At 40.3% G+C, this 26,509-nt stretch overlaps 1 protein-coding gene across 1 annotated transcript in view; it reads right to left on the bottom strand.

The window, feature by feature from the left end:
- The window catches only part of GAP43 (growth associated protein 43), a 120,310-nt gene that overhangs the window by 43,500 nt on the left and 50,301 nt on the right, over nucleotides 1-26,509 (bottom strand). Inside the window, exon 2 of the mRNA XM_008266894.5 lies at nucleotides 14,977-15,568. Within this exon, the coding sequence (XP_008265116.2) occupies nucleotides 14,977-15,568 (592 nt within the window). The remainder of the gene's footprint in view (nucleotides 1-14,976; nucleotides 15,569-26,509) is intronic.

Below are 26,509 nucleotides of genomic sequence, written 5' to 3'. Positions count from 1 at the left end.
TACTTAGCTTTTCTTGTGAGGCTTCCAAATTTGCAAATTTAAATGGTTCTTTCCCTTTCATGATGTTCACAAAAAGACATCTATCTCTCCACTGGTGGAAGTCACACCATTTGCCAATCAGTAGATAGCTAGTGATGGATTGCTGTCTGCTGTGCCTTATTCTGAGCACTATGCTAAAAGAAGCAGAAAATGTAGTGAAAGAGAAAGACAGCAAATATATCACAGATAAAAAATAAACTCATCTGTGGCACTGCGAATGCTATGCAGGACATAATTTGGGTAATGTGGTACAACAAATGGGACTAGCAGAGATAGTACTTTCCTGACCAAATGGTCAGAGAAGCCTTCTCTGAACAAGTGACATTCAAATAGGACCTAAGTGCTAAGATACAGTCATGGGAGGATCGAAAGTGAAAACAAGTGCAAAGGCCCTGTGTTAGGCTCCAGCAGAATGTGTTTAAAAGACATTAAAAGGGGCCAGCACTGTGACACAGTGGGTTAAGCTACCATCTGAATAGCTGATATCCCATATAGGCTACAGTTTGAGTCCCAGTTGCTCTACTTCCAATCCAGCTCCCTGCTAATGCACGAGAAAGCAGCAGCAGACGGCCTAAGTTCTTGGGCCCTGCACCCACGTGGGAGACCTGAAAGAAGCCCCTAGCTCCTGGCTTAGGCCTGGTCCAGCCCCGGCCATTGCAGCTATTTGGGAAGTGAGCCAGCAGATAGACGATCTCTGTCTCTTCTCTCTCTGTCTGTAACTCTTTGAAATAAAATAAGTAATTTTAAAAAAAGACATTAAAAAGGTAGGTATGGCTGCAGAAGCGTGAAGAAAGACAGAGGAGGCGGATGTATGATCATAGAAATAGCACAAGTCAGATCACATGAGGCTCCAGGGGCCATGCAATAATTTAGATTTATTCAGGTTGCAAAAGACAAGCATAAGGTTTCATGTAGGGTGTTGATAAGAACAGGCACAAGTCTGTGACTCCACATGAATGGTCCTCAGAGTAGTTGATTAGAAATTATAAGAAGGCAAAGCCCCTCATACCCGAAGCCTGAAACTATCATGACATCAGTGGATCAACTGGGTTGTGTCATCTGATGATGCTAATCACTGAAGTGACGTTTATTACGTCAGTCCCTGGAGTTAAATATGAATTGGTCCCATTGCCCATAAATGTTTTCTTTTGGGGCATCCTTTTAGACCTCCACAAACAGTTATTATCCACTGGAGCTGAGAAGTGAGAGAAAGAAAGGTAACTGATTTTTTTAGCTTTTGAGACAGATTTTGTTTTCTAAAAATCTTACTCCTGGGGCTGTTGCTGTGGCACAGCAGGTTAATGCCCTGGCTTGAAGCGCCAGCATCCCATATGGGCGCTGGTTCTAGTCCTGGCTGCTCCACTTCCAATCTGGCTCTCTGCTATGGCCTGGGATAGCAGAAGATGGCCCAAGTCCTTGGGCCCCTGCACCCACGTGGGAGACCCGGAAGAAACTCCTGGCTCCTGGCTTCGGATAGGCGCAGTTTCAGCTGTTATGGCCAATTGGGGAGTGAACCATCAGATGGAAGGCCTCTCTCTCTTTCTCTCTGCCTCTCCTCTCTCTGTGTAATTCTGACTCTTAAGTAAAATAAATAAATCTTTAAAAAAAAAAAAAAAACTTACACCTGAGGGAATGTCAAAAGTTGCATAGCTGGGATCCCTGAAATAGTATCCTGTTGAGAAGATTTATATTTATACAATTATGCTGCAAATTGCAATAGAACTAAAAACATAATTGCACTGTTAGTCTGTTTCTTTTTCTGAAGGACCCAGAAGCCATGGGTGAAGTAATTTTACTTGCGTTGGTTTATAACCCTGGATGGCCAGTTACCTAAATTCCATTTGTTTATGATTTGCACTACAAGCAAATTCTCAGAACAATTTCTGTAATACATCTGAGATGATCATCTGTTTGTAAAAGAAACAATTCAAGCTAATCACAAAGTAGATGCCTGAATTAAAAGAGGAGCTCTGAATTATGTTTGGTTGAATTTCAACCTTGCCAAAATTCAAGATTTTTAGCAATTGGCCTAAAATCCACAACAGCAATTCTCAATTATTATTTGTTACAATGTCAAAGTTTTACCAAGATCCAGAACAGTTTTGTGGAAGCATGAGGGATTTTAGGGTGTGGAGGACCCAGATCCCTGCCAACTTTACCTTTTCCTTAATCACACAACATGCAACAGAAATACCTTCAAATGGTAAAACACATTCTCCTGGCATCATATACATAAGTATGTGGATGTTTGTGATTCTATACTGACAAATTATCTGGAAGTTGACAATTACTACTCTAGTATTTTGGAGTCATCAAAAGTAACATTTGTTAAATTGTTAAAAATATATTGATACACTGGAGCTGACTCATTGGCAGCTGAGAACCAACTGACAATATCTGTTTCCAGTGGTTTGTTCAGTGACAATATATTAATAGCCTGAAATCAGCCTTAATAGGAGTATTTAAAACACAGTAATTGGCAATCAGCCATAATAGGGATATTTGCACCAAAGAAATTAGCAAACACTACTTTTAGAGTTTTGTTTGTGTGTATGCTTTGGAGAGTCAGTTTACCAATGTGTTTCATAAGATATCTAATAAAATCATCATGAATGATTTATGTTTTATTTTGTTTTATATTGCAACAAACACTCACATGCAATCATCATGCATCTCAGGTCAAATGGCTAGGTTATGGCTAAAATGAATGAATACAAAGCAAGAACTGGAAAGAGAAGAGATGCTATTCTGTAATTCCTGAGAATGTGATAAATATTCATGCTACCTGGCATTTCAAACTAACCCTATGGTGGAGAGTCCTTATGTGATAAACATGTAACCAGACAGTCCCAGCTTAATCTTGGCCATAAGAAACAATGTTTTCATTTACTTTATGACATTCTTATATCAAAACCTGCTTTATTAGATAGTCACAAAACAGAGAAGGGGGTGTCTCCTCATAGGTTTTCAAAAATAATATGTAATTTGACAATGGCACCAACCTTTATCCAGAACACTATCAATGTTCTCCAAATAAAATAGTATAACTAAAATGCCTACTTTTCTTCTCTCACTCTGTCTTTCTCTCTGTCATTCTGTCTATCAAATAAATAAGCAAATTCTTAAGAAAAAAGGGGGGAGAAGAGAGCATGTTGTGGTGCAGCAGATTAAGCCATCCCTTAGGATGCTCTCATCCCATATCAGAGTGCTGGTTTGAATCCCAGCTACATGGCTTCCAATCCACCTTCCTGCCAATGTGCCTGGGAAGCAGCAAATGATGACTCAAATATTTAGGAGTTCTGGATGGAGTTCTTGGCTTTAGGCTTCAGCCTGAGCCTGACCCATCCTTGGCTATTGCAGCCATTTGGGGAGTGAAACAGCACATGAAAGATTCTCTCTCTCTCACTCACTGGTGTGTGTGTGTGTGTGTGACTCTGCCTTTCAAATAAATAAATAAATGGATGAACAGATAGGTCTTTGAAGCATCTACTTTTTTGCAAGAATGAAAAATCATAAGTAGCAAGGCTTTGCTTTGCTTCTTTCCTTTAAAAAGTGTCAAAAAATGGGGAGCAGGAAGGCAAGCATGTGGCACAGTAGTTAAGATGCCCGTAGGGACACCCACAACTCATCCGGAAGTTCTTGGTTCAAGTCCAAGCTTGACTCCTGATCTCAGCTCCCTACTAAGGTCCACCCTGGAGGTGAGCAGGAGGTATCCCAAAGTAATTGGATCCCTGCTACTCATGTAGGAGATATGCATTGAATTCCTGGCTCCAAGCATTTGGAGAACCAACCAGTGAATGGAAATTCTATCCCTGCCCTCCCTTCTCCTTCCCCCTCCCCCTCCCCCTATCCTCTCCCTCTCTTTAACTCTCTGCTTTAAAAAAAAAAAAAAAAAAAAAAAAAAAGGCAACAACAAAGGAAAAAAAAAGACACCTGAGCAAAAAAAAAAAAAAAAAAAGGAAAGTGACTTGTCTCTTCCAATATTCCAACAGAGGCCAGGTTCTCCACGAACACATTACAGATTTACCCATTGGTATTAAAGGAGGTCAAAGAAGAGAAACAAAAATATTCCATTGTTACCTTTTCTTCAAAAAGGATTTAATTACACTGAAGTAGAGAATGCTGGAACCCACTGCTAAACCCTAGGTCTTCTTAGCCTTTTAAGTTAGAACAATAAAGCAGGACTCTTCCAATCTTTATGCCAAGAAGAAATTGCTCAGTCTCCCACACCAATGTCGTCTAGTGTCTATAGTCTGAATGGCTCACTGGCTACAGGCACATGGTGCTTGTATCTCTGTGGGAAAGTGGAATAGGCAACAGGAGTGAGAAAGACCATTTCCTGGTCTCTCCCCATCACTGCTGATTAGGGAATGCATTAACAATTCATCCTATAGTGGGGCAGCAGCAGGTTGAGTAGACTCATACACACCTTGCAGAGATTACTTAACTGTGTCAGATGAGGAAAAGGAGCCAAGGAACCTGGCAGATCATTCCTTCCCTGGGTGTTCCTATCACATACTGGGCAAGAGCCATCCACAGGTCACTCATGGGGCTGGAAAGAAATTAATCACCTGCTTTCTGAAGAGAGCAGCCTTGATTTCCTCTAGTTCTCAATATGTTTCTAGACATGATGCAAAATGCTCACATTGGTGTATGAACTCCTAAATGGTTTGCATTTTGGCAGCCACAGGGTAGACGTATGGCCCTGAGTAATGACAATACTTTCCAGTGAGCTTCTGCATTAAGCTTCTAAAATAGCAGGTTTATAGCACCAGAGCTTTTTGTTTGAGCAAATGTCTGCCTCCTTTTGTCACTTAGACTCTGCATATAAACTTGGAGTGTGTCATAACACGGGCATTGTAAAGCTGTTTTAGAAATGGTGGTAATTTTCAGATCCTCTGTTCAACATTCTTGCTTCATGAAAAGATAATCTCACACCCAAAGAACCTAAGGAATTTGCTAACCCAATGTTTCAAGGTTAGAATCCAGTCTTCAAGGTCAGTTTAGGACTTTCTCTATGCCATAACGTTGTGTATTCATATTTAACTCATCCATCAAATGCTTTTTGACTGCCTCTAATTTCCAAATCCTTATTATAATTACAGGAGATTCGACAACAAACAAAACATATCTTGGAGATGCTTTTTAAATGTGGGGTTAATCGCAATTAGCATCTGCTGAATTATGATTATAATTAAACTACTTGCACTTTTGTGCTGATTTGAGAAAAAGATTAATTCCTTAGTTTTAAAATAAATGGTATTTCTTTCCAGTTTGCAGTAGATACGTCTAGTCCTTCTGGACTCAGCTGAGGTAACATCTAGACCAAGAATTCTTCCAAATCTTCCTCTAATTAGCCTAATCAGGACTGTAATTTTACGACATTATAAATTTCATCACAGATAACTATAGTCTCAACTCCTGGCTCTCCCTATTCTATTGCAGGATCACAAGCACACCGTGGTGATACAAGCACAGAGAAAGGACTATTAGTCTCTGCACACACCCTCAGAGAGACAAAGAGATTTTTCTGAAGCCATGGCCCATATCTTGTTGGCTTAAAGGGTAAAGAAAATGTATAGCTCATTATTCTTCCAGATTTTCCCTAAAAGGCAAAACTCTTGGGCAAGCCTTTCCCTGCAACTTGAATGTGTGTATGTGCAGAAGGGTATAGCACAAGCATGGATACAGTAATTAAACAGATCTAAATTATATTCTCCATGTTTGATTTCCTCTCCACTCTCTCAGAGAAACATATACATTTGTTATGCACTAGGAAATATGGGGCCATTTTGGGTAAATAGTTTCTGGCTTTTATTCCAAATCCAAAAGATTTCACTACTCACATTAGAAACAAACAAACAAACAAAAACATTTTTCAGAAGTTACTTTACCATGTATACAGTTTGATACCAGGAAAGAATACTTTAAATGAATGTGATTTATAACAAAAAGTGAAGAGCCTACCTAGGGTATATTTTTGTACCTGAATAGGCCTCAAGAACCAAAACTTTCCTTCCAAATACAATGCTGTGAAATGACCAAACCGAAATATTCTATCTTTTACAATTCTTTAATTTGTGATTTGAAACCCAAAAGTAAGTGTGAGAATTGCTGAATAATCACATTTAACTTGTGTATCGTTTACACAGTCTTTTCTCTGGATGTCTCAATTTGGATACCCAATTCCAAACACTCAGGCCTGTTAGCCCATCTCATTAATGGTTATAATTTCAACTACTGTGACTACATATTTAAAAAGAATTGAAAGAAAGTTATATTATGCTTATCCATGTAGCGCTTGTGTTCAATACAGCCTATATTAAACAAAATTTTGCAAAGCATATCAAATGTCTTCTGATACATCCATTGGTCCTATACAAGAATCCAAGGCTTTATGAACTCTTGAAGCTATTTCAATACTAAACGTTTTAACATTTTAATTACTTATTGAAATAAAATTAATATAGGAGTGAATTAATAATGAAATAAGTCTAAGATGAAAGTGAAACTATTAACAGCAAATTGTGGTCATGAAAGCTTAGAGAAGCAGGAGGTCAATCATATCAGAAAACATTTTTAAATCTTCATTTTCTTGCTTTTCTAAAAAAGTTATCTTTATTTATTTGAGAAACAGAAGAGTAGATAAACACAGGGAGAAAAACAGAGAATTTCCTTTTACTGTTCCATGCTCCAAATGCCTGCAACAGCTGGGGCTGGCCTAGGACCAGAGATAAAAACCAGAATCTGGGAACACAATCCCCCTCTTCCCTGAGGACAGCGCAAACTCAGTTACCATCACCAGTACCTCCCTGCATTAGCAGGAACAGGAGAAAGAAATGAACTCCCAGCTACTCTGCTGTGGGGCACAGGTGTCTTAACCATTAGGTAACCACCTACTCCAAAATTTTACTTTCCATCTCAAGTGTAAGGTGAGGTTAGAAAACTCCATTAAGATTTCCTTGATACCTGCTGGACATCCAGTGTAAGCTTTCTTAGAGTTGCCTTTTCGTATATTCCTATCCCGCTATTCAAACTCTTTACTCTCAGGCCCGCCCTTAACCCATTATCTAATAATTAGGAAAATGAAGGGTTACAGTAAAGTGAGATTTTTTGGGTAAGAGGCCATCTGTTCCACATTTCAAAGATACTTCCTTTGTCTATCATTGTGAACTTTTACAGTTGGGAGGCAGAAAATACCTAATGTAACACACTTATTTTATAGATGTCAGAACTCAGCTCAAAATGTAGAAAGGCTGGCCTGACATCAGCAGCAGTATCTGAACAACACCCTGGATCTCTTCATTTAGGATGCACCATATACATCCCGTAGATATGATACAATTAAAAACATGCTATTCATCATCCTTATGAGAATAATTTTTCAAAAATATTTATCTATTTATTTTGAAAGTCAGAGTTTTTTTTTAATATTTTTATTTATTTGAAAGAGTTACACAGAGAGGTAGAGACAGAGAGAGAGGTCTTCCATCCAATCATTCACTCCCCAGATGGCCGCAATGGCCAGAGCGATCCAAAGTCAGGAGCCAGGAGCTTCTTCCAGGTCTCCAACGTGGGTGCAGGGGCCCAAGGACTTGGGCCATCCTCCACTGCTTTCCCAGGCCACAGCAGAGAGCTGGACGGGAAGAAAAGCAGCCAGGACTAGAGCCGGCGCCCACATAGGTTGCCGGCGCTTCAGGCTGGGGCTTTAACCCACTGCGCCACAGCGCCAGTCCCATGAGACTAACTTATGATAATTCTCTTAAGCAAACCCCAAAATAAAATCTGCCTAGCAAGCCAAGCTTTATTCCTGTTAGATCAATAACTGGCTAAACCTTTTTTGGAACTTTTTGACTCAAATTTTCTTGATTATATAAATTGGAATGAGGTTTGCCACCTGATTTAGTCATATTCTTTCAACAACAACAAAAAAATCAAACATGACTAAGAGGGATAGCAAAAATCATATTCTTTTAAGCCCCCTCTACTTCTTTATACAAGCTGTAAACCACAAAATCTTGAGGGCTCTTTAAGAGGACATAGTTCCTGTAGCCTTAAGCATCTTCTTCCCTTCCATTCTTGTCTGGTTACAGGAAGATTTTCATTTTATTTAATAAAGCTATGATTGTGCCAATAAAAAAGAATGATGACCACTCAGTGCTTTCTAGTCCATTAGACTGAGTGCTCTGCTCCCTCTCCATGTTTAGTCAAACGAACCCACTATATAACTCTTGCTGCTCTGCCCTCTTCCTGTTTTTAATACAACTAGGAGTGTGAGTGTGTATGTGTGTGTGTGTGTGTGTGTACATGTGCATGTATAGAGAAGACAGCAAATATTTATAAGTATACAATAATATCTGAAAAAACATTCTCTGTTTCAAGAAATTTTGTTTCATTTTCAATGCCAAATAGAGTATCACAACTTTAAAATTGGAGGGGGGAGTTACATGTTTTTCTGTTTATTACCTTCGATTATAAAGTGATACTAACAATTTAATGAGTTATATGGACAAAGGGATGTAACAATATGAATTTCTTAACCCTAAAACCCATTTCTTCATCTTTTGTCTGCTTCCTTTTTAAACTAAAGAATTAGAGTGATCTCCAGTTTGCCTTTTCTATTTTTTTAAAATATTTTAACTTTAAAGACTATACAGATACCACTGTCTTTGGAAATACACATAACAAAGGGGGAAAAAGATCAAAACAAGAATGTTAAAAACATATTAATTTGGATGTAACAGATTTAGAATAGGAGTAACCTACAATAAATAAAATGACTTTCATCTGATTAAAATATGAAAATTTCCAATTTTTAGTTTCTTCTGACATTTGATGGAGTCAGCAATATTCTTGTTGAGAACAATGAATTTCAACTGATCTTTAGATCTCTTACAAATTGAGCACTTGAAATATGTTTGAGGAAGACTCTGAGACTCACTGGCTTAGCATTCTCAATAACACTAAGGTGCTAGAATTATGACATAATTGTAGTAAGGGATTACAATAATTACTGGATTTCTACCTGTAAATGTGATCATTAATAATTCCCAGACAAGGACTTGAAATATCTGAATTACATAAATAAGGGGTTGTTCTTAGATTAAAACATGATGTGAATCCTGAGACATCTCTCTTTCTCTTTGTGTTTTTCAGAATTGTACATGTGTGAATGTCAGGGTTCAGCATGTGACCTCTGCAATCAAACTGTCAGGGTTTAGCTGCTGGCCAGACACTTGCTAGCTGTCTACAATGATTAACTGCCATAATTTCCCTAAACTTCAAATTCCTCGTGTGTAAAAAGAGAGGTGAAGCTACACTACTTACACCACCAAATGGTTATGATGATTAAATGAGATAATTCCTGTATAACACTTAGCAAAAGACCTGGAACTTAAAAAATGCTCATTAATTGCGACCTATTACTGGACTTTAATATTTTAACCCTTAAAGGAAACCTTAAAAACCAACTAGAGTAGCCCCTCTTCTTAAGGATGAGAGAGCTAATGCCCAGAGAAGCTAAGACTTACCAAAGATTTCACAGCTGGTTTGTAAAAACATTGAGACTATTATTTTTCTCCCTGAGTCCAGTGATCTTTCCCTTGTACTACCTTACAGGGCATGAAGGTCAGAGGAGCCCTAGGAAACTCCTGGTTGGTATGGGTATTTCCCATGCATCAGAAATTGTCAGAATTACTAAGACGAATAAAGTGAAAATCCGGAGAGTGTCATGAAAGTGCCATAAAAGAGAGGTAAAGAACTGTATGGCTGGGACCAACGTCATAGTGCAGTGGGTTAAGCTAGCATCCCATAACAATGTGTTGGTTCAAGTCCCAGCTGTTGTGCTTCCAATCCAGCATTCCTTGGTAATGTGTCTGGGAAGGCTGTAGATGATGTCCAAGTGCTTGGGTCCTTGTCAGCCACGTGGGAGACTTGAATGGAGCTCTGGTTCCTGGCTTCAGCCTGGCCCAGAGCTGGATGTTGCAAGCATTTGGAGAGTGAACCAGCAGATGGAAAAATCTCTCCCTCTCTCCCAGTATCTTCCTTTCTCTCTGTTGCTCTTGCTTTCAGATAAATAAATCTTAAATAAAAAGCAAACTGCAGCAATAACATTAAGGTTAGGGTTTAGAGATCTATCAATTTGGCCCATTTTGTCATTGACTGGGTCTGAATTTGCTTCTATTCGTAGCTTGTAAAATAGAAAGAAAAATATTATCAAATGCCTCTAGGTTGTTGTCAGAAAAGAGCCAATAAAAATGATTACTCTAGCAATATAAAATTTCTCCATGAAAGCTTTATAATCAACAGTATTTAAGCAGCATACCCCTGAGTCTCTGACAGAGAGCTCATGTTTTATAAACAGCATTTATGGACTGTCACAATCCAAATTCTCACTCTTTATGAGTTGTGTATAAACTTAGAAAGTGGCTGAAACCACATTTCAAATCAAAAGCACTTATGAGGCACCCTGCCAAACAAGTGTAAATATTCTTGGGAAAATTCGTATCTAATATTCTGCTTGGTGGAAGTGGATTTAGTTTTGGGGGAGCTGAAAAGTGGACAATTACGTTGGTCCATAGGGAACTATTGCCCTGATACCCAGAGTTTCTCCAAATCCAGAAGTATGGGCTAGTTACTATACTCTCATACATTTAATAATCATTCCAGAGAATTACATTATTTTTACATTTTTTTGCTAATAATTTGGTTTTATAGACCAGATATAAAACTGTTTTATAGGAAGCAACAAAGTATATCTTGGCCACTACAGCATTGGCTCATTCATGTTTTGTTTTAGAGCACATTGGCATACTTTAACATTACACATTTATTTGCACAATTGAATTGAGATTATTAATGTGATTCTCAATATCATTTTCTGAATTTCTTCTCACTTCTATCAGATAAGAACTCCCTAAAGTTAAAAACTATATATTACTTGCCTTTGTGACTCTAATACTTAGTACTGCAGAAAGTTAATGTAAATAGAAGTAAAATTGAGAGAAAAATGGAAGGATGAAATGGACAAAAGAATAGGAAGGAGGGAAAAGAAGAAGAAAAGGAATGAGGGAGAGAGGTAGGGAGACACGGAATTAATTTTTTGATTAAAACAGAATGGCAAATTTCCTTTTCCCCAGATTATTTCAAATTAAATTATCCTAATTTGAAAGATATAATGAGATCATGGAAATAAAATGTAGCCAAGATCAACATACAGATATCTAGGGTGACCTGGAACTACACTTCCTGTCAACATCATTCAGGACCCTGTGGCAGCCACCTGGTCCACATCACTGATAGCACTTGGATAGGTTACCTTGGTAATACCATGCTATAGAATATGGTCACAGTAGAAATGCTCGAGTCCTCTACTGGGGAAAGTCAATGTGCTGCCAAGGAGCAGAGAAAACAGAACAGAGAACTCCTTCATCAAGGGCCACTGAGCACATTAACACCTCCCAGGAGACACCAAGGACGTTATCACTAAAGAGAATTTAAAGTTCTCTCCTCATAGACCTAGTGGACAGGGTCCTATAGATGTTTAAACACTTCTCTTTCTGTGAAAAAAAAAAATCCTCTTCAGAAATGTACTGAAGTCTTTTGGTGAAAGGCCCTTTGCTAAGTGGGCAGGCAGAATGGTGAAGCAGAGAGGAAGAGACAGTTGGAGGATTTGGATTTAAAGAGTTAAAAAAAACTAACTAATTTCATAGGTACCAATGCAAATGGCACCTACTTGTAACAAATTCATAGAGTAAATGAAGTGAAAAAAATAACATATTTTAAATTTACAAAGCACTTCCATATATATTTAAGCAATGATTAGATTTCATGCAAAATTTTTGACTCCCTTACAGACAAAAAATATTTTTTTAGATTATTTTAGCTTATTTCACTCTCCACAGCATTGCACCCTCTTTGATGGGCTTTCTCTGCCCTTCCAGCCAGCTACAGACTCTGAAAGCAACCCATCGAAGTCATCATTTCCAAAGGTACAGCCCAGCTGAAAACACTGTGTCTTTAACTCAGGTTAAAACAAAATCCAATGGGAGACAGACGAAATGCAGTACAAGGCCCTTGGGAATTTAGACCTGATATGATGTGATAGATCTCCTTGTCACATCTAGTTTCTATGATTCTATGAGGTTCACCAAGGCAGAGTAATTTGTGTTGTCACAGATAGCAGGCAAGGCTAATAGATAATTCGGTCTAGAAACTACAGGCAGCATTGCAGAATCTAACAGAGAGGAGATACCTATATAAAGCCAAGAAATAGTATAAAATAAAGTGCACTTTTTGATTACTTTCAAGTTGAACTTCATCTACATGTTCAATGTTTATAATACAGTCTCATTATCTGAAACATTTTTAGTTGGAATTTGTAAAATTTAGGACAAAACATGATCTCTGTTTTTACTGCAGACACATTTTTAATCAAGTAAATGAATAGTGTTAGAAATGTTGCTGGAGGAATACATGATTAAGTGAACAAATTATTATCTACAAGTTAAATTTAGCCAATTTTCATTCATTCAACATTTGACATTTATTGAGAACTTATAAATAAAATATCTCATTAATAGTTTAAATTATTTAGAATTATCATTGTTTGAAATACAATAAAATGGAATTTCTTTAAAATTACATTCTATATTAGACTTTTCATTGATTCAAGAAGCTCTTATTTCTAATAATCTAAACTAAGTGTATCTGAAATCATATCATGTCTTTGTCTCTACACTCAAAATTTCAGAAATCCCAATTTGAAAAAAATATATATTGTCTTATCCATGGCAATATGGATGGAACTGGAGAACATCACGTTATATGAAATAAATCTGTCCTAGAAAGACAAATACCACATATTCTAATTGATATGTGGAAGTTAAAAAGTAAATCTCATGGAAGTAGAGAGAGAATAGTGGTTACCAGAGATGAGTAAGGGTAGACGGTGCAAGAGGGCAAAAAGAGGATGATTAATGGATTTGGGGTATAATTGGATAGGGAGCAATAGTTTCCAATGTCCTATAACATAGTAGGATGGACTATGGTTGACTATGGTTAGTTGCATATTTTAAAATGGCTTGTAGAGAGGATTTTAAATGTTGCCAGCACAAAGATATGATAAATGTTTGAGGTGATGGACATACCAATTACCCTGATCATTATATATTGTATGCATGTATTAAAATATCATACTGTACCTCATAAATATGTATAATTATGCATCAATGACAAACTTTTACAAAATTAAAAATTATGGTCTCAGCAATATCAAATATTTTCTGTATTTAAATGTATGATTAATTTCCAAAATTTATGAGATGACACAATCTATCAAACAGGCAAAGTGATTTGCAAACATCATTTCTGAGGCTTGAACCTTAAATTAAAGAAATTGGTTAACAAGCTTTGTTTTATTTAGTAAATTAAAATTAACAATCTATTCCTTATGCAATGTCTTACCTTTTCAGGGGAAAAATTTCCATCTTCTTAACCTTTGGGTTTGGGCCCAGAGGAAGATATGTAGTTAGAATAAATATTTAATTTGAATCAGTGGTAGAAAGAAGCATGTGATTTATCTGGACCTAGAGTGTTAGAATATGGTAATAGCTATATTGTTTAATAAAAGACAATTCTTACAGAATTTTAGGGAGAAGATGAAAGAAGTACACTGCAAATATCTGGAATAATTATCTGCCTTCCAGTGGCAATAGATTTGGAGAAATGTTTCATCAAAGCAAATGTTCAAAGACTTCACCCTCACTCCTATGGTTAGAGGGCAAATATTTCCCAGATCACTGTCATGGAGTAGGCCCTCTCCCAAAGGCCAGTGTGGTCCAAGGTGTACTTGGATCCTTGATCACATCGTGGGTTAAACCCGGGGGGTTCTAATAGTGTAAACTCAGGCTCTTCAATTGGCACCGAAGCAACTTTACCTTTCCATATAGTATATTTGAGTTGGAAGGCACTCATGGGTCACAGTAAACTAGAAAAAGACCTTGGAGAACCTTGGTCTCCCCCACACTGTGGGCGTATGGGGGTGAGGGGTGGGTCCGGTCTCCCAGGGTAAAGATTGATCAGTTAAATTTGTATTGCCCTGAGGAAGTTTCCTCCCAAGTCTGCCCAAGCTCTTTGGGCAATAATAGTGAAAACATGACTTTCAAGCTACAGTTTCAAATCAAAGAGAGTTCAGTACATTTTTTATAATCATAGTCAATCCTCAATTGTTTATGCATTTGGTGGAAAATAGTGTCTTCAATAATAGAATGATAATTTATGTTTGACTTCACAATATGCTCTGTATTTGGGGTTTTTCTTTTGTTTTTGGCAATATCAACAGACTTATTTTCCTCATTATGTTTGACCCCAATTAGTGTTACAATTCGTATTCTCTGCACGTACACATACTACTTACCAACTGATGATGGGGAGAGTGCCCAGAGACATATTGTGGGACGGGGAAAGGTGGTCAGAGATTATGTTTTTGCTACTGGCAATTCACACAGTAGATAGTCTGGATCAATTGAGGAGTTGGCTGTATTTATACCAGACACTTCCTAGAGCCAAATAATCACATTAGCTAATTCCCACCCATAAAATATACGTAGCTCTAGTAATTACTTATTAAACTAAGTCTATCAGCATATAGAATTTTTTTTTAACCCAGGATTATCTAGTTCGACCGTTTAAATCAATCCAATTACGATAATTGCCAGCTTCACTCTCCAGGATTGGCTGTTGCACAGCCCCGCCCGAGTCCTCTTTCAGCCTTGGAGATGTGTTGGGAAAGTAACCTGAGCCCTTGGTTCTGCCACTTTGGGGGAGGAACTACAGCTTCCCTTGCTCCCAGACAGCACCTGTCCCTGGATGGCCCAGCGGCCCGCGTCTGCAGAGACCCCCGCCCAGCGCCCCGCACATCGGACCCCAGAGGCTCACCTATCTTCTCTTCGGCTTGGCTGCTCTCGGCAGTCTCCGTGGGAGGCTGGGCGGCAGCCTCTTCTGCAGCAGGAGTGGTGGCAGCAGCAGCAGTGACAGCAGCAGGCACGTCGGCTTGTTTAGGCTCCTCCTTGGCTGCGGCATCTTCAGCCTTGGAGGACGGCGAGTTATCAGGGGCAGCTTTAGTGGCACTTTCTGTCTCAGCAGAGCCGGCCTTTTCCTCCGAGGGCGCAGGAGCCTGGGGGGCTGCCTGCTCGGTGGCAGCATCAGCGGCTCCCTCTGCCTTCTTCTCCTCAGAAGGAGTTTCTCCTGCTTTGCCCGTCTCATCAGCCTTGGCGCCAGAGCCTGGGGCCGCGTCAGTGGCAGCCGAGCCTTCTCCCTCCTTCTTCTCCACCCCGTCGGCGGCAGGGGCTTCTTCCTTCTTCTCATCGGCCTCGGCAGCCTGGGCGTCACCCTTCTTCTCGCCTTTGAGCTTTTTCCTTGTTATGTGTCCGCGGAAGCTCGCCTGAATTTTGGTGGCGGCCTTGTGAGCTTTGTCTTCGGGTTTGATACCATCTTGTTCAATCTTTTGGTCCTCATCATTTTTTTCAACCTTCAGGGAGAAAAGAAGAAAAAAGAGGAGAGTTCGAAGGATGTTCTTGCCCTTCGGATCACAGCTTGCAACAAGTATTAAGTGACATAATGGCAGGCCTCACACTTAGAGTTCAGGAATCAGCGAACTCCTGGATGTTCGGATCCAGCCTCCCCTGTCCGCCAAAGGATTTTATGGGAAAGCTGATGTCTTTTTGAACTTCCAGAATCACTGGCATTATTTTGCATGTATTTCCTTTCCCCAGGTCAATATCCCTCTACTGCCAGCATCCAAAGCTGCTTTTTTTGCAGATGTACCTTGACATTTCAAAGCACATTCACCCCCAAGTTTTAACCAAAGAGCTCTGAAAGATATTATGTTTTTAGAGCCTATGAGAGGGCATCTGTATAAAATTGGTTTAAAAATATTATGCAAAAGTCTGTTCTTTCCCAAGATTTCAAGCCTGATCAGGAAAATAAGAGATTCACAGCAAAGAATGTGGTAAAGGTTTAGAGAAGAAATCTCATAGGAATTTCATGCAAAATGCAAATGAGTGCAAAGCTGTTGAGGAGTTCTTCAGAAAGTGACAATCAGAATGCTGGTCCCAAAATGATGTCTCACTTCCCCTGGTATGTGGACAAGTATCAGTAAAGACATCTTAAACCTTCAAAATTGGACTGAGGGATATGGTCACTATTCCTGAGTTGAAATAAAACATGCGACACTGTTGCCACATTTGAAAAAGTGGCATATATTCACCAAATCACAATCTTTTATTCCCATAGCAACTTAAAACTCAAATGAGTTTCACATTAACATCTTTAGAGCCGATTTACTACTGAAGACAAGAGACTAGAATATAAAATTTTGCCTGTTGATGGCAACATTTATAGTGCAGTATGTGCTGCAAATGGCTTTTATCCACATGGAAATTAAATCAGAGGAAAAGAACTCAAGGCAGTCATGGAAAAAAATGGATAGGCAACTACATGACATTCTGTATAGCTCTATTGCTCACCACGGTGCCCCAGTGTGGCTATGGATAGTCTCCATTCCTTCCCTCCTTATACTTTGGAGCACTTGATGGCTGTTATTCATTGTTACAAACACTGTTGTAGGCACAGGGGAAATGTAGCCATGAACAACCATGAGGTCACTTCAAAGGACAGTTACTAAAAGAGTGTTTTGCAGGTACCAACTCCTCTGCTTATTCTTGGCCTTGGCCTTGACCTTGGCCTTCATTCCACTTTGAGAGGAAAACCACAGCCCGCCAACACACAGTATGTTTTCCACCTGTCATACTCGCTCTGCCCCAGTGACCCAGATCCTGCTCATGATGTAGGCTTGTCTGACATTCTGTGGACAAGTATACAGGCCTGTCAATGCTTAGTCCATCAACGTGCTAGTGAATACACAAAGGTATTTTTGAAAATAAGCTATCAGCAAAAGTAAAAGCAGGATTAACAATTTTCTCAGCGAAACTTATGGCAAGTTTTTCTTCTTTCCCAGTTAACCATGCATGCATCAATACAAAGAAGGAAGGAGTCAGTGCAAAGCATTTTGGAGAGTGCTGTCCTGCTGCCTCCGCCCAGCACCCTGCTAACCACTCAGTCCTCTGTCCTGCTGTTCTCGATGATACCTACTGGGACAAGCACAGCACAATCTGGGGCAGGGGAGCAGCTGTCCCTGCCAGGAGCACTCTGCTCAGTGACGGAGGCATAACCCTGTAAAATTAACAGTTGTGAGTGGAGCATGGAGCCAAGATGTTGTTAATTTGTTTTAGCCTACCTTAAGTTTTCTGAATGTGGCAGTTCAGAGAGGGCAGGTGTACAAAAAAGACCCTTTAGTGCCTGAAGAAAGCTATGATTTTAGAACCCAGTTTTCTCTTTAAGAACACAAAGCAAAAGGAATGAAATTTAAAAAGCTAAAAAACAAAAAGAAGAAAGCTTAGAAACTGTGTGGGTGAAGGAAGAGCTCCTCTTTACTCTCTCTCTCTCTCTCTCAATTTCTCAATTTCTCAGAGCATCTGCATAGATACATAGCATCTATGTTCAAATGACTATTTACAAAGGCTCAGACTAAGCTTGGGTGTCAAGATCATGGGACAAGCCACAGTTCAACCATCCAGGAATAGAAGGGATGCAAGAGAAGAAGATGAGTAGGCAAGAGGGAAAAGAAACATGGAACGGTTAGAACTAGGGGAGTGAGGTGAAGCCTTCCCACAAGAGCCAGGTACCCAAATATGTGGATATATCCAAAGAGGCATTGAAAATACTCTATGGGACATGACTTGCCCAGGAGGAAATGCTGGATCTCTTAACATCATTCAAGATTCATAGGAACATGTATTTCAGAGGTTCAAAAAAAAGACAGCTAATATAAATTTTTCAGATAGTCAGAAATAGACAGTGCCAGAAAGGGAAAGGGAAAAAATGGAGAAGGGAAAGAAAGAGAGAGGAGAGGGGTGAGAAGAAACTTGGCTAATAAGAGACCTGGATTAAGTTACTGGAACCAAAATATTTTAACCAAAAACTGAGTTTGAGCTACATACTGCTTAATTGTATGTACATCTTTATTTTATACTTGTTACTGATTATGTTAGTAAGACAAACTATAGGTTATTTTCTAGTAAAATTCATTTCACAATACTGAAGATAAATGTATCAGAAGTGTATTTTGGGGCCAGTGCTGTGGCATAGTGGGTAAAGCCGCTGCCTGCAGTTCCAGCATCTCATATGGGTATTGGTTTGAGTCCTGGCTGCTCCACTTCTGATATAGCTCTCTGCTATGGCCTGGGAAAGCAGTAGAAGATGGCCCAAGTCCTTTGGCCCCTGCACCTGCATGAGAGACACAGAAGAAGCTCCTGGTTCCTGGCTTCAGATAGGTGTAGCTCCAACCATTGCAACCATCTGGAGAGTCTACCAGCGGATGGAAGACCTCTCTCTCTCTCTCTCTCTGCTTCTGCCTCTGCCTCTGCCTCTCTGTATCTCTGCCTACAAATAAATAAATAAATCTTTAAAAACAAACAAAAAGAAGTATATTTTGTTAAGGGAGGAGACAAGGAGAGAAAGTTGATTTTCCAAGACTGACTGTGGAGGCAGCTCCAAGGCATCAGGCCACGTAGGACTTTTCTAGATATAGAAGCACTTACTTAAAAAAAAAAAAAAAAAAAGACACACAAGCCCATAAAAAAACAGAGATCACTCTGTACATTCAGCACAATGCTTGCAGGTTCTAAAAGGGAAAGTCATAACCCTGAAGAATACAGTGACTTGCCCAAATTCATAGAGTGAGTCAATAGCACAACCTGTATTGAAGCCCAGCTCTCTGCCCTACAACCACCCCCACATCTATTATTGCATCACTGATCTGGAGTGCCCTCTAGTTTCTTGAAGAAGATAATCCGTAATGTATGGTATGTCAACACTCTCATTCATTTCTTCATTAAACACCACCGAGTGACTGTGATAAACACTCTTAACACACTAGTGAGCAGATGGATACTCTATCCACTCATGTAAGATATTTTTAATATACTTAAATAATTTTCTAATTCTTCAACAATTGTTGCCAAGCAATTCTCAGTAGACACTCAGCTCAAAAAGTAAGGCCAAAAGTCTAAAGTTGCAGAGGTGCAGATATGGGATCCTGGAATTTAATGGCCAGAGTCAGCTGATGTCTCATTACAGATATATTTATTTTGTAAACTCAGTCTTGCCACAACTTAGTTTTGTGCTGAGCTCTGGTGGTTTCTGAGGAATTTTCAAAATTCTGTGATTTTACATGGCAATGTGTTATCGGTGAATTAACTAAAGAGGATGTTCAAATGCCGTTTCTCATATCTGGAAAGAATATTTTTATGAGTTGCTATAATGTTTTCAAGAATTTTTATTACTACAATTTTATGTGTTTTAGTGATTTGTTTGGGTACTCTGTAATTTATAAAATTTTAACAACTAAGGTACATGAAATCTTTAATTTTCATATAAACATTAAAATCTTGGATGAATATGTAGAATCTTCTAAATGTTCACGAAAAAATATGCATGAATTTCAAATTTTTTGCATCAAAATAAACATTTCTTGAGAGACAGAAAAACATACACATACATACACATACACACACACACAAACACACAGATCAACAGAGATGGATCTATATGCTGGTCCACTTCTCACATGCCTACAGTATTTGGAACTGGGCCAAGCTGAAACTGGGAGTCAGGAACTCATTCTGGGTCTCCCATGTGGATGACAGAGACCCAACTTTGAGCTATCACCTCTTGCTTCCAAGAGTAGACATTCTCGGGAAGTTGGAGTTGGAAACAGAAGTGGGACATGAACCCAGGCACCGTGAGGTGGGATGCAGGTCTTCAAGAGGCATCTTAACCCCTGGATCTGATGCCTAACCCAAGAAACTTATCTTTTAATTTGTTTTTTCCACAAACTTCTTGAAGTACCCTTATATTGGTCTCAAGAAGATGAAGATACCATTCCTGGTTAACTTTCTAAATCTATTGGATTAAATGGCAGTAATTTTAATTGATTTTTAAGAAGTACAGATAAGAAAGTTGGAAATGAGAAATAGTTGAATATTCAACATTGTTGCTCTGGTTAACAGTTTCCTTTCCCTTTGAAGAAAAGAGGAATGGAAAACTTAAGATTCATTCTAAACATCCAAACATTTTTATTCCTATGCTTACAAAAGACCACTAGGCAAAAATCATGAATACATAACTTTCAGAACTAAAAATAATACCATCCATTCATCTGGGACACCTCAATGCATTTATCTTTGTCCAAAGACCATAGGAATACTTCCAACCTTCTAAGCAAAGAAAAACTTGGCCCTGTATCTACTTCTGCCAGCTATAAACAGCACTATTATAATACCTTAAATGTTCTTTTAAACAAGATCAAATTTTAAATGCTTTTAAAATCATTGATGTATACCATTTCTAAGTAGCGTCAATCTGATTGGGCAGAAGATATTCAGAAGGGAAATTGAAGGGGTAGAATTAACCTTTGTGATTTTTCTTTAAAAAAAAAAAAACTCCATCATTTTTATGCCTACCAGAATCCTATGCAGCCTGGAAGACCCAGAATACAATGTTGATGCACATATATGAAATCTAGCAAGTACATATTTATGACTTATTTTATCTTTTCATTGATAATTTATTGAGGTGAAATTCACAAAAGCCTTCACTCTAATTTTAAGCATCATTGATACTGTAGCAATATACTTAAGAGAAAATGTCCAAATATTAAAGTAGTTTACAGTGGAGCTTGTCTACTTTCTTTGGACCTAGTCAAAGATCCGAAATACAGAGAAATATTCCTTATAGAGGAAAGAAAGAGGTGATAGGCCACCTTCCTCCAGTTCTGCAACTAAAATCTCCTTCAGGTTCTGTGCAGACAGGAAGAAGGTGTCATCTATCTTTTTATTGTTATTTCAGAGAGAGAGAGAGAGAGAGAGATCTTCCATCTGCTGTTTCACTCCCCAAATGGCTGCAACAGCCAGGACTGGGCTAGGCCAAAGCCAGAAACTTCCTCTAAGTCTATTATGTGGATGTAGGGGCCTAAACGCTTGAGCCATCTGCTGCTGTTTTCCCAGGCTCATTAGCAGGGAGCTGGATTGGAAGTGGAGCAACCAGAACTTCAACCAGCACCCATATGGGATGCCGGCACTGCAGACAGTGGCTTAACCCACTGTACCACTGCACCAGCCCCAGAAGGTGTTATTTAATGATGAATGGTGGGGCCAGCTCTGTGGCATAGTGGGCTAAGCCTCTGCCCATGGCACCTGCATTCTATATGGGTGCCAGTTCTAGTCTTGGCTGCTCCTTTTCCAATCTAGTTCTCTGCTTATGGCCTGGGAAAGCAATAGAAGATGGCCCAAGTACTTGGGCCCCTGCACCTGTGTAGGAGACACAGAAGAAGCTCCTGGCTCCTGGCTCCTATCTCCTAGCTTCAGATTGGCCCAGCTCCAGCCATTGTGAGCATCTGGGGAAGGAACCAACAGATGGAAGACCCTTCTCTACCTCTCTCTCTCTCCTTCTCCCTGTCTATAACTCTTCCCCTCAGATAAATAAAATCTTTAAAAAGCCCTGGAGCTTCTCAGCAATTATATATGTATTTTTTTAAAAAAATATGAATGGTAACGACTGGGGTACACAGGGTTTCCACAACCTTCAGTTTGGTTTGCAGATCACACTGAGGTTACCAGGGGAATGGGGAGCAGGATGCAGGTAGAAGCAAAACCTTTGCTAAAGATGGTCATTGCTTGTTCAAACTCTTGACTTTCAGTCCAGTGTAAAGTACTTTGATGTTGGGCAGGCAGAGGCACAGATATGATGATGAGTGATGAGTGGGCAATTCTCCAAGAGAATGTGATATCAGAAGAATGATCTTTCTTGAAAATCCTGGCAGAGTGCTAATGAGGGAACTGTCTTCATTTTCAAAGACGTGTATTGCCTGGATACATAAGAAAACCAAATATCCCACATTTGAAACTATGATAGTCATGGTAACTTTTCAGATAAACAAACGATAGGGTGTTCCATTTACTTTCATGTATCATTTATTTAAATATACAGCTCCCCTGCTACCACAATAATCTGAGCTGGTCTAAATAACACAGTGTGAAACATTATTGGAAGGGAACTCAGTTCCCATTGAGAAAAATTGCCCTTTATTAATTTTGTATATTTTATCTCTAGTTTTCCCTAAGAAACAGAGAAGAGGAAAAGACGACCTTACGACTGATGCCTTCTGACACAAAACTCAGCACATGATGAGAAAGATCTTATCTTGCTTACAGCCGAGTCTCCAATTTCTAGGATCATAGTAGATGCTCAACATTTGTGGGATGAATTCAAATGTTGTATGTTTCAGTGCTCTTGCAGAAAGCTGATGATAAGATTGTATTCTATTTTGTCAACTTTTTGTTAAAATCCTTCACTTTCTAGTAACAGGCTTCAAAAGTATGTAACTAAGATAGGTATATATTTTTCCCAGTAATAGAACTAAAGAAGCAGAAACTAAACTAAAGAAGAAAAATCAGCAAAGCAGTAAGAATTTCATTGATAATAATAATGAAATAAAAAATAGGCAACCAAGCACTTTCAAAAAGCAAAGACATGACAACTATGTGGTAAAGACAACTGATATTCATTTAGTCTATGGATTGGCTAGAGTCATACCAGCAAAACTATTGTTACAAAATACGTCTCTGATTCTTCATTAGTAAAACTGCTGAAAACATTCATGGGAGATTGTTGAAAAATTTCTACTTCTACTTCTCTTTATTTTTACTTCCTCTGTGCATTGCTCTCCAGGGCCTAAGGCACATAGGCTGGGGGCAATTGGCCCTTCATTTTTAAAGGAAGGAACCCCCCTTTCCCTCAGACTGGGGTTGGGAAGAGCCCAGGGTTCAGATGAAGCAGATATGACGGCATTGATACTGGTCATCCGCCAAGGCACTTGCTAGGCAGAATAACTTAATGAAACTCCTCCAGGAAACTTGTGGGTATGGCAGACACAAGAATAAATTGCCTAACTGAATCAAGGTCCGTAATCACAGAAACCTAGGCATAAGCTTGCAGACAGCTGGTCTGGGAGAGAGGAAAGGGTTTCACTAGGGAGCAGGGGGAGTAAATGCTCCGATGAACACTGTCTGCTGCAGAAGCTTGCACTGACTGCCTCTAGAAGTGGCACGCTCAAAGGAAGAAGCACAAGCAAGGTGAAAGGATGCTAACTCTGGCCACACAGAGGTCTCTATGCCTGGTGTGGCCACTGAGCTGAGAACAAAAGGGAGGCACTCCCTGTTAGGCTGCTGAAAGGGCTGACATCACTTGAGAGGGACCATAAGCTTCTTCTGATAACAGGAGTGAGAGGGAAAACAGCGGGCAGCCCACACGTCTGGGAAAGACAGAAAAGAAGCCTCCTCCAGCAGACAGCCCCCTAGACCACCTCCAGAGGTGAGCCCATCCCCTCTGAGATGCTCCAGGGACAAATCACATCCCCTGCTGCTGCGGGAGGTAAGACAAAGTTCTGACCATCAGGAAGGGAGCCCCACAGCCTGGGGAACTTACATAAACATCAGGAAGGGAGCCCAAATGCCAGGAGAACTTAGCATAAAACAAATTTCTTCCCAGATAAGACCCTGCAAAATATCTCTTGTTGGATACTCCAGGGAAAAAGGAACCAAAAGACACATACTTGTTTCAATTATTGTCCTCCCTACTATATCAAATTGTGATTCTTGATTTAGAAAACTTTCATAAATTACATCATGAGTCAATAGGTCCTTGATGAGACACCTCCTTCACCCACAGTATCACACAGTTTTCCTCAACTATTGTCACTTTACATCTGCTTACCTTGCTTTTTCTTCTTAGTACTTAAAATCACCTGGCCTATGCTTTCTTCTTGTTATTAACTGCATCTACCCTTGAAGCATAGACTTGAGAGTGGAAATGTGTCATTTGAACACTCCTCAAAACTTCAGTGGCTAAAATAGTGCCATCAAAACAGTTGATACTCAGAATGATACTTAGGTGTAGCAGCTAACTTGTGCTGTGCTTTGTTAGTGATCAGAGAGCCCGTGGACAGGCAGCTGGTTGTGTATCCCTGCTTCAATCTGCAGAAGCTCCCAGTCACGAATGCTGGAGCTGTCAGGAAAGCACATTCTCCAGCAGTCACATCCTAGGTCCTCCTACACTTGCAGTGTGTACAAGGTTCAGACACTTAGTACGTCAATGGAATCTTCACAAAAACCATGGGAAGGGCACACCACTGTGGCTGTTCCATGATGGAGTTAACTGAAGAATTAGAAAGGGGCCTGGTGTTATCCAGTTTCCAAGTGTCAAAGCCCACCTTTAGTCCTAATCAGGAGCTTCATAAGATAGAGTGCAGAAAGCCAATAGGTTTGAGAGCATGGGTCCTATGGCTAGCCAAGTTTAGGTTTGAACTCTAATTTTGCCAAAAGGCCTTCCTTCCGTTGGTTCACTCCCCAAATGGCCACCACGGCCAGTGCTGCGCCGATCCGAAGCCAGGAGCCAGGTGCTTCTTCCTGGTCTCCAACGTGGGTGCAGGGCCCAAGCACTTGGGCCATCCTCCACTGCCTTCCTGGGCCACAGCAGAGAGCTGGACTGGAAGAGGAGCAACCGGGACTAGAACCCAGTGCCCATATGGGATGCTGGTGCTGAAGGCAGAGGACTAACTAAGTAAACCACGGTGCTGGCCCCAGCTTCTTTACTTGTGAGACTGCTAGAGCTACCCCATTAGGCTGTTGGGAGGATTAAATGAGCTAATACATATACACTACCTATTACAGCCCCTAACATATTGTACATGTTCAGACAGGAATAGCTGCTGTGAGTTTTCTCATCCTAAACATTGTCATCATCATAATCATCTCAGAGTAATTTCTACTTCATCATGAGTCTAGATTAAGTCATGTCAGCAAGATAAAATACCAAAAGACCCAATTCATCTCCTAGATTGCTGGTACCTTCATGCAGGGAGGAAAAATGGTGTTAACTATCTAGTGTTCCTAAGCTATCTATCTTCAAGGAGATAAGCAGAAAACTGTCCAACATGGGCTCAATACCCAATTCAATTCTTTCTTATCCTGGGGAAAGGGATACTGTCTGTTTACATTTTCTTTCTTTCTTTCTTTCTTTCTTTCTCTCTCTCTCTCTCTCTCTCTCTCTCTCTCTCTCTTTCTTTCTTCCTTTCTTTTTGGACAGGCAGAGTGGACAGTGAGAGAGAGACACAGAGAGAAAGGTCTTCCTTTGCCGTTGGTTCACCCTCCAATGGCCGCCACGGCCGGCGCGCTGCGGCTGGCGCACCACACTGATCCGATGGCAGGAGCCAGGTACTTATTCTGGTCTCCCATGGGGTGCAGGGCCCAAGCACTTGGGTCATCCTCCACTGCACTCCCTGGCCACAGCAGAGAATCCGGCACCCTGACTGACCGGGACTAGAACCCGGTGTGCCGGCGCCGCAAGGTAGAGGATCAGCCTAGTGAGCCATGGAGCCAGCCCTGTTTACATTTTCAACACATCATCTGACTCCCCTTCAATTCTAACTTTACCCATCACCCAAACCACATTGCCCAACAGCTTGCTGATGGGAATCTATTTAAATTGGAAGTCTATTCATTCTCAAAATTTAGGAATTTTGGGGCAGGCGCTGTGGCAGGTAAAGCTGATGCCTGCAGTGCTGGCATTGCATATGGGTACTGGTTCGAGTTCCAGCTGCTCCACTTCCCATCCAGCTCTCTGCTATGGCCTGGGAAAGCAGTAGAAGATGGCCCAAGTCCTTTGGTCCCTGTATCCATGTGGGAGACCCAGAAGAAGCTCCTGGCTCCTGGGTTCTGATCAGCTCAGCTCAAACAGTTTTGGACATTTTGGGAGTGAACCAGCGATGGAAGATCGACCGATCGACCGATCTCTCTCTCTCTCTCTCTCTCCCTCTCCCTCTCTCTCTCCCTCTCCCTCTCTCTCTCTCCCTCTCTATTTCTCTCTCTGCCTCTCCTTCTCTGACTTTCAAATAAATAAATCTTTAAAAAATTTATGGGCCGGCGCCGTGGCTCAATAGGCTAATCCTCCACCTTGCGGCGCCGGCGCACCGGGTTCTAGTCCCGGTCGGGGCGCCGGATTCTGTCCCGGTTGCCCCTCTTCCAGGCCAGCTCTCTGCTATGGCCAGGGAGTGCAGTGGAGGATGGCCCAGGTGCTTGGGCCCTGCACCCCATGGGAGACCAGGAAAAGCACCTGGCTCCTGGCTCCTGCCAGGATCAGCGCGGTGCGCCGGCTGCAGCGGCGGCCATTGGAGGGTGAACCAACGGCAAAAAGGAAGACCTTTCTCTCTCTGTCTCTCTCTCTCACTGTCCACTCTGCCTGTCAAAAAAAAAAAAAAAAAAAAAAAAAAAAAAAAAAATTTATGAACTACACA

The sequence above is a fragment of the Oryctolagus cuniculus genome, chromosome 4 (assembly GCF_051225735.1).
Source record: "Oryctolagus cuniculus isolate XC-2025 breed Fujian yellow rabbit chromosome 4, ASM5122573v1, whole genome shotgun sequence".
In the NCBI taxonomy this organism is placed as follows: domain Eukaryota; kingdom Metazoa; phylum Chordata; class Mammalia; order Lagomorpha; family Leporidae; genus Oryctolagus; species Oryctolagus cuniculus.
The sequence above is the reverse complement of the archived record's forward strand: the minus strand, read 5'-3'. Positions and strand labels throughout refer to the sequence as shown.